The sequence below is a fragment of the Schistocerca piceifrons genome, chromosome X (genome assembly GCF_021461385.2).
Source record: "Schistocerca piceifrons isolate TAMUIC-IGC-003096 chromosome X, iqSchPice1.1, whole genome shotgun sequence".
Classification (NCBI taxonomy): domain Eukaryota; kingdom Metazoa; phylum Arthropoda; class Insecta; order Orthoptera; family Acrididae; genus Schistocerca; species Schistocerca piceifrons.
In genome coordinates this window covers 653,150,559-653,163,035 of record NC_060149.1, presented here as the reverse complement: position 1 = coordinate 653,163,035, position 12,477 = coordinate 653,150,559, and the positions used below count along the sequence as shown (strand labels likewise).

General features: G+C 38.8%; 1 protein-coding gene across 1 annotated transcript in view; it reads right to left on the bottom strand.

Moving 5' to 3' along the window:
- The window catches only part of LOC124721321 (proto-oncogene tyrosine-protein kinase ROS), a 566,425-nt gene that overhangs the window by 55,146 nt on the left and 498,802 nt on the right, over positions 1-12,477 (bottom strand). Inside the window, exons 31-32 of the mRNA XM_047246233.1 lie at positions 1,863-2,090; positions 879-1,189 (exon numbers count right to left, since the gene is read on the bottom strand). Of these exons, the coding sequence (XP_047102189.1) occupies positions 879-1,189; positions 1,863-2,090 (539 nt within the window). The remainder of the gene's footprint in view (positions 1-878; positions 1,190-1,862; positions 2,091-12,477) is intronic.

Here is a 12,477-nt window from a genome sequence, read left to right as displayed (position 1 = left end):
AGATTAACATTAAGGTTGTTAGATTTTAACAGAAATGATAGTAAATCATCACAGCAAAAAATTCAAATTAATATTCCAGTACACAACTTGTAATGGTCTTCACAAAATTACAGAACATGTTGCACTGGGTGGAGTAACTTACTCATTCCCACATTACTCATGCAAAAACATTTCAGTATAGTGACTAAAGTGGATATCATCGAGCAGAAAAGAATGGAAGTGAAAAGGAGAATCATAGAAATGTAAACTATGTGTTTTAAGTATCGTACTATAATAGGAAAACAGCATACATAGGCCAAAAAAATTAGCTATAGTAAGAGGAAGAAAGGTCCAAATTTTCCAAGAGTAACAATGGAAGGAAGTGGCACTAAATTGTTACGAAAAGTATGGAAAAATAACTAATTCAAGAAATGAGAAATGTGAGATACTATTATAGGTTATGTACATACTGCAATACATTTTCTGCATATTCACACTGTATAATTATGATTTTTTTGTCCTGGCTGTTAAAGAATGATAAATTAATAGAAAAGAGACATCTCATCTTGAGAAATTGTTGAATAGTAGCAGCATAGTTTACTGTTTCCATTCATAAACATGATGCAGTTCAGATAAAGACCTTCACCAAATGCATTTGAGATACACAGTGAAGAAGGATACTACATTCATCATGATATATGTGTAACATAAGATGTGGTCTCCTGTTGAATACATAAATTATTAAACAAGGTTTACCTTCTTCACCTCTAAAAACAAAATTAAAATAACTGCAGACACATTTGAAGTACAAACTAACTTCAAATAGAAATATCACAAAAATATTTTTGGAAAAACCCATTATTTCATTTTATTTCAAACAAAAATATTTCTTTACAAACCTTAATAGCAATTCTTGTTATAATTCCTCCTGAGTTTTCCAAGTCTTTTGCATTCCCTTCAAAAACTTCTCCAAATGCACCACTCCCCAAAAACTTTGTAAGAGTAATTTGATCTCTTCTGATATGAGGCAAAAGTGCAAGATCCTCTTCAGTTGGAATGTAATTTGCTGAATACAGAGCATTACTGTTCTGAATAAAATTCCCTCTTCGAGGTAGCTCTCTTAGGGTTGCTAGCTCAACATCAAGACGTCGATTGCTTGGATATGCTGCAGCTTGAAGATGTTTCTTTTCCTTCACTTGACGTCGCAAGACTAAAAATTAACATTTTACAAATGACTATTTAGAATAAAATAGATCAGTTGTCATCAGGTACTGGTCAAATCAGAATAAAATTTTCTAATCTCTACTGTTTTGAGAGCCAAAATAGCTAATGTGAGATAGTGTGGTCATCCACTGCCTACAGGCAGTAAAGTCAAGTTCTAGTGATAAAAGGGAGAGAAGAGTTTGTGGTATGTATTTCCTGATCACCAGACTTTGTAGCAACAATCTGGATTGAATTTCAAACCTCTTCAACTGTCTTGTTACTATTCATCACAATATAGATCCATGGAATTCAGAAAAAAATAGATAAAAACAAAATAAAATAATGATATGTAATATTGTTGACAGTTATCACTGGATTTGGACATCCAGCTCAGAGGCCTCTTAGGGTTATTTAAGAGTAGTAGGATATGTGCTGTATGTGCTGGCAACACGTTTCACCTCATCTCTTCTCTCTCTCCAAAATCATCATCAACAACAATACAAATATGCTACACTCTGCACACACTTATCATAAGTATCTGCACTAAACAGTTATGCTAACAATATGTGATACACAAGCTGCCAAAATGACTTAAATTACATAAATTTGCACAATGCTGTGAATCTCAAGAATAAATACATAAACTGAATGCAAATTATTAGATGGATGTCAAGACTTACCACATACAGTTATTAATATGACAATAGCAGTAATACATAGTAAAGCCACAGGAATTGATATCCCAAGCACAAGTCCAGTATCTGGTTCATTTGCAAGCATTGCTGCCTCTGCCAAGTCAAATGGTTCACTCACTTCACTGTATTCACTCCATCCATATACATTCTTTGAACGAACACGGAATACATATCTAAAACTTGGACTAAGGTCCGAAATAATCCAATAATTGTCTGTAACCCAGAAAAGAGCACATGTCATAATAACAGCAAGAGAAGTACTAATATCAGTGAGAAGAAATAAGATACAGTGAATATTTTACATCTATTAAATAAAATTCAGCATCATCTGAATATTTGGTGTCAGTTACTTATGGATCTTTAACAATTAATTAAATGAATTAAAATTTCGTTCATTAAATTATCTTCAGCAACATAAAACATAAGTACTAGAAATTTATTCCCGCATGTACTCATCATGAGAGTGTGCCTCATTAATCTGACTGGGAGAGAATACTTGTTAAACAACCTGGGTCCATCTGGCTGTGGGTGGTGGCACTCTGTGAAGGCCCCTGCCTAATGTTACAGGTGAAACCTGATCAATGGTCTCAAAGGCAGAAGAGGAGTTTTATTTCACAATTGTAGAGAGAATGTAAGACCCTCTCAGAGAAACCCTTTCAGCATCTACTCTGAATGCTATCAATACCCCAGGTGATAACCAATCCACCAGTGCCCACAGCAGCACCGCAAGCAGACTATCGGATTCTAAGGAGTTTCGCCTACCAAGAAAACAGAGGGAGTCAGAGACGACTGGCAAACTTTCTACCAAAGTGAAGACATACATAAGAACACTATGAATGTCAGTACAGTAATCAGAACAAGGAAACTATATGAATTAGAAAAGGTGCTTGACAAACAAAAGATCCTGATGTTGGAAATTCAAGAGACCCACATAACAGACAACAACACTATAGACTTTGGTAACTACAGGCTGTTCAGAGCAAGACAGATGGAAAAATAGGCAATGATCTCAGCTCCTGGGAATGGCCTCTGCAGCCAACAAGGGGATTCTTTGCTTAGTAAGGCAAGTGAAACCAATAAATAACAGACTGATGACAATGAGGCTCAAATGTGCTAATAAATCTTACCTGATAATCAATGCACATGCACCAGTAAACCAAGATAACAAGAGAGACAAAGAAGGAGCTGATAAGTATTGAGATGAACTAGAGAAATCCACAAGAAAAATCCCTAAAGGAGATGTTAAAGCTGTATTAGGTGATTCAAACTAACAATTAGCGAGAGAAAAGAGATTCAGAGGAATGATAGGACAGTATCCAGGACATAGGTTCACTAACAAGAATAACCAGAGACTTGTTCGAGCTATGTTACTGACACAATATGACGATAAATGCAACTCACTCACAGAATGAGATCAAGAAAACTAAGACTTGGAGGTCACCAGTCAAATCCTAAGGAGAATACCAAATCCACCACGTAGTAATTACACACAAGAACTGTAGAGAAATCATAAAGGTACAAGTCACAAGACCGGCAAACGTGGAATCTGAACATTATCTCATCATAATAAAAATCAGGCTGACACCAAAAAGAATGAGTAGGGAGACCACCCTGACAGCAATTTTAGATATGACAAAATTTAAAAAATCAAAGATAAAAAGTTATTGGGAGGAAGAGACAGTCATGACCTGGGAAGAATTCAAAGAGAAGGTAATCAGTAAATTAAAAGAAAAAATACCTATACTAATAATAATAATAATAATAAAACCCACACCTCTATGGTGGAATGACACATGCAATAAAGTAATTGAGAACAGGAAAACAGCGTACAACAATTTGAATAGCAAAAAAACATAACTTAATCTGGCAATGTATGTAGAGGTGAGAAAGCAAACGACAAAAAGACATCAGGAGAATCAAAAGAATATGAAAAGGGTCAACTAAAGAGAATAGAAGGGGATTTCCAAGCCTATAACATGAGAGACATCTACAAGACATGTAAAACCAGATTCACAGGATACCAACCACAAAATTTTTATAGTAAAAAGGATGGAAAAGTGGCACTCAACAACAAAGAAACTGTGAGATGTTGGCTAAATACTTCAATGAACTACTGAAGTATCCTGAACCAGCTGAGGATTCCTAAGGAGCAAAGAGACCAAGAAAAATTATAATTTGAACTCACCAGATGAACTGGAGATCAAGAGGCAAATCACGAAACTGAAAAATGGCGGAATAGCAGTGGATGATATCATAGCTGACATGCCAAGGGAAGCTGGTCAGAATACCATCAAAAATAACAAATATCATACATGGTATATGGGAGACTGAAGTAATGCCAGAAGTCTGGAAGTGAGCAGTTATATACCCTCTAAATACAAATAGGGATAAGACCTGTCATAATGTAAGACACATACAACAGTACAGCCATACTGAACCAAAGTTTATTCTTCTTCCACATACAAGCAAACAAGCTGGGGAAGGCTGGGACATTTATCTGGGGTCAATTTCACATTCTAGCCAAGCATTTACATACTGTATCTTCTTTCCTTTTCATAATCAATTAATAAATAACATCAAAAGCTAACTCTATGATAAAATCTATAGGTAGCCTATTTATTCCCAAATATCACATTTCCCAACAGTTTACCACAACAAATCATACTAAAATATGTATTTTGGAGAGATCTTTAATGCAGTGAATGTTAGCTTCACTGCATGCTTAATGTTTTTGGTATTTTCATTTCTAAACTACAAATTTTTAGTGTTTCGTGCGCTCAAATTGTGGTGTTAGTGAGTTCACCTGACAAAACAGTGATGTTTCCATGATGTCACAGATCTTATGTTGTGACTGACTGACATGAGCAACCCCAGCAACAGCTATGGCAATTTACACATCGTATCTGTCATATTTATAGTAATATATTACAAGAATATGCATTTTAAGTGGTTATGCACACACAACCACTCAGCAGAACTGTACACTGCTCTGTTAAAATTGCATGTACACCCTTGCCTGGATTTACACAGCTTTCATTCTTGACCCACGTTTACACCTGGCCTGGAGGCACCAAGTTACTGCACTTTCATCGTAACCACATGTTCCATATATTTACCTGATAAATTGCACACTGAATTCATATTCTGTTGCCTTCAAGCTTGTGGTATGCTGCTGTAATTCGCAAGAGTGTATAACTCACTAAACTCATGCACAATACACTCACAAAAATAAACGTGCTGATAATGCAACATTACCCACAGTCCGAAAGCAAGGAAACTTAAGTAACGGGACACACTTCACAATACACAGGGTATATTACATGTGCATTTTCTGCTAATCATTTGTGAGAGTTGCTAGGTGGTAATACTTATGTTACCTTTGTCTAGCATACTCTGGTGAGACTCTGAAAACTTATTCCAATGTGGATACCATAGTCAATGGTAGAAACAAAAAAAACTGTCTAAAACACAACCAAAATGTTAATACTAAATGATGATTAATGACAAAATTAAGCATAACAGAGATACAGACTTGATAGTGAAGTTTCAGCAACTCTGTTCATTCTCTTTTGCTGAAAAGAGTGGAACGTGAAAATTATGTGCAGGTTGGTAGGATATCCTTAGGCTGAAACACCAGAGCCTTTGGGATACCCATAAGAGATGTACTCCAATGAAGCCAGGCCCCCAAACCTCTGCTACACATAGCTAAGTGGCATTTCAAGACTCATCCTTAAGATTAGCAACTACCTGCTTGAAAAACATTGCTTGATATTACATATATATAGTTCCAAAAACATCGATCGGCATTAATTAAATCCATGTGGCTAAATATGAGAAATGTGTTCTGAATATTGAAATTCTGTAATACGTTAATGAGAAACTTTTTTAATATTTTGGTATGGCTCTGCCCTAGAGCCCTTAAATACAAGCTGCACCTGGTTGAGAACATAGACACAAACATAGAAATAACACATATATTAATACAAGTAGTTGCTGACAATAAGTAAGAACACAATATGAGAGTGAGTGCTTACTGCACAGCCCTAATAGACATAGCAATGGATGTTGTGCCATGTGCACAAGTCATGTAGCACACCACGGGAAGGCTCTGGTAGCCAGCCTGTGCAGATGATGATGGTGGAATATTCGAAGTGTAGTGCACCCGTGGCCTGGTGCTGTGACACATATCCAGGTATTATGCACAGGATTATAGAACTCCTCCACCCTTGGGGAAAGGGCACTTCACTGTCAGTGGCAGCTGAAGGATACTCCAGTTTGTAACCAGTGAGTAGCGGAGAAAGTGGCATGGCTGTGGACATGCGCAGTGACTGCTCCCCTGTATAATACCACAAGAGAGGACCAGTAACAAGGGTGCTGGTCACATACCAATGTCCAATTTCACAATGTGGTGGAACTGTGCCGATTGTGAAGGCACACTGGCCATTCGGTATGGAGCACCAGTGTGGAAGAACCCGATGGTGCTAGCCCAGCCAGCACTGGAATCTCCAGTGGCAGTGAAGCATTGGAGAAGGTCTTGCAGCATGCACTGGTGGTCTGTACCCTGGAGGAGAAGCAGGAGGCAGTGACATCCACAAGGATGGCAGATCTACCCCCACAGTAGGGACATACCAGGAGGCTGGGACAGGGACTGAAGGAGGAGGCAAAGCCAGTGGCAGATCCACAGCCCTCCCTGTGGCATGAGGATGCAGCAGATCATGGTGGCGCACCACTGGCCCATAACTGATGGGCACCATAAAGGGGCAGTGGGCTTGACAGCTGTGGACCATGGCCAGAATCAATTTCAGTCAGCGGCTAAACCCTCAAGCTTGGACCACAGAGCCAGGAGCAAACCGCACTGAGGGTCGTACCAGCAGGCATCATGGGCAGATACAGGAGCGTGCATGGCTAGCAACCAAGCAGCTCCTCGGCCGGACTCCAATCCCTCACTGGCATAAATCTATAGCAATTCAAGAAGCATGTCAAGGCATTGTATGTGGAGGAGATTGGAACCTACTTCTTCATTTGAACCTTGAACATGCAAACGAGATGTTCCACCTTGACGTTAGATTCAGGGTGGAAAGGAGAAGCAGTCACATTGTGAATGCCATGATAGGCACAGAAATCATAGCAGATCTGAGACAGAAACTGTAGAGCATTATGCATTGCATGTATATCAGGCAAGCCATCAATAGAAAAAAATCTTGGAGATGGCCTGAATCACAGCTACGACTGACATTGAAGGACAGTGGATAATGTACAGAAATTTAGAGAAAACATTGACAACTAACAATCAGTAAGAACATGGGAACAGTCCCACAAAATCAACATGGATGCATTGCCATGGATGAAATTACAATGAAATCCAGACCATTAGCTGCTTACATGTATTGATAAATATCAATGGGGACAGCTGAAAATGTGTGCCTCAACTGGGACTTGAACCCAGGATCTCCTGCTTACATGGCTGACACTCTATCCACCTGAGCCATCGAGGACACAGAGGATAGTGTGACTGCAGGGACTTACCTCTGGCACAGTCACCGTGAGACCCACATTTCTAACTTACTGTCCACACACTACATTTGTAGCGCTCATTGCTCACGGCAGTCAATCTACCAATTCTCATAAGAGTTTGAGCAATGTGAGTGCATCTGCACTGAAGATCATTGGCCGGTAAGCCTTATCTATATGAAGATGGTATCTGTTCCTTTGGACATGTCTGAAAGAACAGATACCATCTTCGCATACATACATTCCCATGGATGCTGGACCACAGACACAGTGCTGTCCATCACGCCGCCTGTTGGGTAGCACACTGAGAGTAGCCGCAACAAGAAGTACGATGTCACCATCGATGCCAGGCCAAAACAAATGGTGAAGGGCAAATAAAATGGTATCCAAGACCAATCAATGTCCCTGATGTAGAAGCTGAAGCACATTCCACCACAGGGCAGCTCGGCTCACAACCCTCAGTGACAGCCTGTCCGTAGCTAAGAGAACAACACGATCAAATACTGCGAGGTAGTGATGGAGGGCAAAATAGCCTTGCCCAGTGGTCTGTCTGGCCAACCATGCTGAACTAGATCAACAATCTGATGCAAAACTGGATCAGCAGTGAGAGCAGCTGTGATCCAGGAATCTGCAATGGAAAATCCTTACACAGTATATCACATCTCAACATCTAAATGAAAACAAAGGAGTTCATCCTGATAAAAAAGCAGGATCCAACCCCATTGCTGGTCAGCAATGAGGTGCGCTGTATCCAAAAAGGAAAAACCAAAAGCACTGAAAGCATTCAGAGTAAACAAATTTGTGGCATCAGCATCATCCATTGCCAAAAAATTCCAGGAACAAACCACAGTTTTATACATAGTATAAGCTGTAAATTGCTGCAAAATTGATATATGCTTCTTTTTGTAAATTACCAAACATTGAGTAACCAAAGAAAATGCTGGAGATTCCACATTCAAATAAGTCTGTGAGCTCAGTAAGGCTGCAGCTGCACCTGTGTCCACTTGTAGGCTAGGTACTTTGTCCATCACTTGCCCTTCAATAAACTATTTGTTATCATTCATAAGCACTGAAGGCATGCAATTAATATCTATGTCCATGCCCACAGACAGGGGATAAGAACAATACACAGATGCTTTATGTCCTTTTTTCCTACAGTTGTTGCAAATTGCCTGGCACTTTGGTCACGTGGCCCTGTCATGTTGCACGAAACAGTATAGGCAAGATGGGAGCACAGAGTGCTGCTGTTACTGTGGTTGTCCTTCTTGTTTGGAACATCATTGTCCAGGGCAGCACAGAGGGCACGATTGTACAGCTACGAAGTTCCTCTCCCCCCCTCCTCTACACAGAAGTGACTCACACACAACCACCAGGAACAGGAGCCACTGTGGCGATGTCACACCAAGCCTCACTCTGATCATCTGTAGCATGATACACCTCAAAAGATTGATCAGTATTAAATACATAAGCCAAAAGTGCATTCTCACTCTGTGGTGTGCATTGATGCACTTCCTGTTCAGGAGCCAACCGAGTGATGGCATCATGGACCATAGAATCAGCATACAAATAAAGGTGAGCATAGGTAACAAACTGACACTTGTGACTGAGGCCACAGCATTCAGCTGCCCATGCCCAGCAGGATTGGGGCCTGTTTATGACAACGATAAAACTTTGCACACACTGCAATGACATGTGCATTTGTGGTGATAGTCTGACAACAACTTACACATTTCATCAAACAAAAGTGAGGCAGGTTCCTGGAGCAGGGCTAAATGCCACAACTGGTAGATCAAAGGAGAAATCCAAGAATGGAACAAAGCCTTACACATGTTTGCATCAGTGGCATCAAAGGGGAGGAAGTGTTGCTGAAGCTGCTTATCCTAATCTCCCACTCTCTGGTTGCATCAAAAGGGGAAAAGGGTAGTGGGTACACTGATGGCATGGGAGCATGCACAGTCAATGCGCCCAACAAGTTCATGTTAGCAACTGTAAAAGCCTGCTCCTGCTTGAGGAGGGAGTTGAGCACTGTCTCCACAACCAGAAGAACTGAAAGAACAGCCAATGGACTGAGTACATGGAAGTGAACACCACACTCATTGGCAATTGTGTCATAATGTACAACACAAACAATAGTACAGCCACACGGAACCAAAGTTTATTCTTCTTCCACATACAAACAAACAATGATTGAGAACATAGACATAAACATAGAAACAATCCAGATACTTACACAAGCAGTTGCTGCCAATAAGTAATAACACAATATCAGAGTGAGTGCCTGCCCATTGTGCTTATAGACAGGAGGGTTCCAGTACATGGTGCAGCAGATGCCGTGCCATGTGCACAAGTTGTGTGGCCTGCCACATGTGACCACTGGTGACTGGCCAATGCAGATACCATTGGTGGAACATTCAAAGTGTAACACACTGGTGGCCTAGTGTCACAGTGCACATCCAAGTATTATGTATAGGGTTATAGCAGGACTGATGTTAAAAAGTTACAGAGGTATCACTTTACTGCCTGCTGCGTGTAAAACTCTATCACAATACCTCCTGGATAGAACACAATTACAACTGAAAAACTAGATAGGAGAATACTGAGCAGGCTTCAGCCCAGGAAGATTTTGTGCTGAACAGATACTCAGTTTAAAGACAGTCCTGAGATACCAAGCAATGAGAAGCAAAGAAACCTTATGCACCTTTGTAGATTTCAAAAAGGCATATGCCCTATAGATAGACCACATCTGATCTGATAACTGGAAGAAGGGAGCCTTCATAAGAAGACAGTGAGCATTATCAAACAGACTTTAACAAATACCAAACCTGAAACAAATTCATATTAGAGTTATCAGAAGCCTTCGAGATTAAAGTAGAAGTGAGGCAGGCTGATGGTATTTCACCACTATCATTCAGTACATTAGTAGCCCAAGTTTACAAGTAATACATGAAAGAACTGAAGATACTGGAACTTTATAAAACAATCAGACTAGAACCAAAGGGTTATTAAAGCAAACAGAGATCCTGAAAGAGAAGGCTGAAAAGGTAAGACTACAGATCTCCTTCGAGAAAATAGAATACAAGTCGAACCAAAAAGATACACAAAAAAAGATGAAAAAAATTACGGTGAAATCAAATTAAAGTATATTGGAGATATTAAAAGTTGAGTAGACCACTCTGGAAGAGTGGAAACACCTGCAATAAATCACATACACATAATGTAAAAGTGAGTTGTCACAACACTGTCATCAAGATAAAAACCTTATATGCATTAGAAATGTTGGACATGGATCAGAAAGGTGCACTAGAAAATCAAAAAATAAAGAGAGGAATCTTCAGAAAAATCCTAGGGACCAATAAGACAGAAGACTAAAAATTGTGGGAGACAAGAGACCAAACAGATATCTAATGTATTACATGAAGAAATGTCAACTGAAATTTTATGGGCGTATCATGAGAATGTCAGACACCCAAACTAAACAGATTCTAGAATACAAAGAAAGCATTAAGAACATGAAGTGGATCACCAAAGTGAGAAAAAATCTGAAAGAAACTGGCATAACAGACTCAGGTATATATGACAGGCAAACATTCAAGCATATAGTACCCATGTGGAAAGTGAGCCAGGATGTCAAGAAATTCAAGACAGGAACAATTTGGTCAGATGAAAGAAAGAAAATGCAAAGTGGGCAGATGAAAGAAGAGTGGCACCTGATAAAATCAACTCACATAGATGTTTTATTATTATTATTATTATTTCTTTCCTTTCTCAGATGTTATGTCTGGTTAAAAATGGAAAGTGACACGGACCTTGATCAAGCGTGACTTCCTTTTAACTGCACGGTATATGTTACATTGCATTTAGGAACTTTCAGGTAATTGAACATGTATCAATAATTACAGATTTCTGAAGTTGTATATATACATTTGGATGTAGCTGTATTGTGTTGATGTACCGGTGGATATTGTGTGGTATGACTCCTGTAGTTGATAGTATAATTGGTATAATGTCAACTTTATCCTGATGCCACATGTCCTTGACTTCCTCAGCCAGTTGGATGTATTTTTCAATTTTTTCTCCTGTTTTTTTTTCTGTATATTTGTTGTATTGGGTATTATTATTATTATTATTATTATTATTATTATTATTATTATTACTATTATTTTGGAAACACAATCCTATAGTGCAGCCTCTTTCCAAGAGTTTCCAACAGATCTGTTATGATAAATGTACATGTACATTTTCCTTTAAATTCCCATTGGCTTGATAAGTAATGAAAGCATTTCATATTGAAATACTGATTGGCCATCTAAACAATTTCACCTTTTTTTCTTTCCATGAGAAAAGGTTATAGTTTCTGATTTTTCCTGACTCACATACTTCTCGATAAAAATTTTAATGATGTGTCAACACAGATATCCCTGCATTTCAATTACTATAAATGGAAGGCAGAGAATTATAGTTTTACCCATTATACTGAGGGTTGTGAATAGTTTCCTAGATACCAACACTGCAGATACTCATGGCACATGACTGTGTACTCAGATTCCCAGCTTAAAAGCTTAACCTTCAGCTGCTGTTTATATATAAAAAAAAAAAAAAAAGTACTAGTACTCATGCTTGCACCACAATTTTGATAGGTCTGCAGTGGCACTTTTGCAAATTAAAAGTATCTTCACAATACTGAGGTCAATAATTACCGTGAACATGCTTCAATTACAGCACTGACATTAATTTGGACTTTCATTATTACTTCACAGACAGAAATATTTAACAACAAAAATCTCGGATGTCATATCTATCTGCTCAAAAAACACCTGTGTTTCCCCCCAAGAACTTTACTGTGTTAATACATCCTGTTTTACAACAAGCAATACTTAGGAACAAAGACAGTGCTAAGTGTATCCACACCCCCTTTGTGTTTCTCTCTCTCTCTCTCTCTCTCTCTCTCTCTCTGTCTCTCTTGCTCTCCCACAGACTTTGGTTTTCTGTGCTAGTAAATCTGAAAATAATCAGTGAAATTCAAAACCAAAGAATTCCTTATCACACTTCCATTTAAATAAAATGTAATACAATTAATTCATTCTAGACA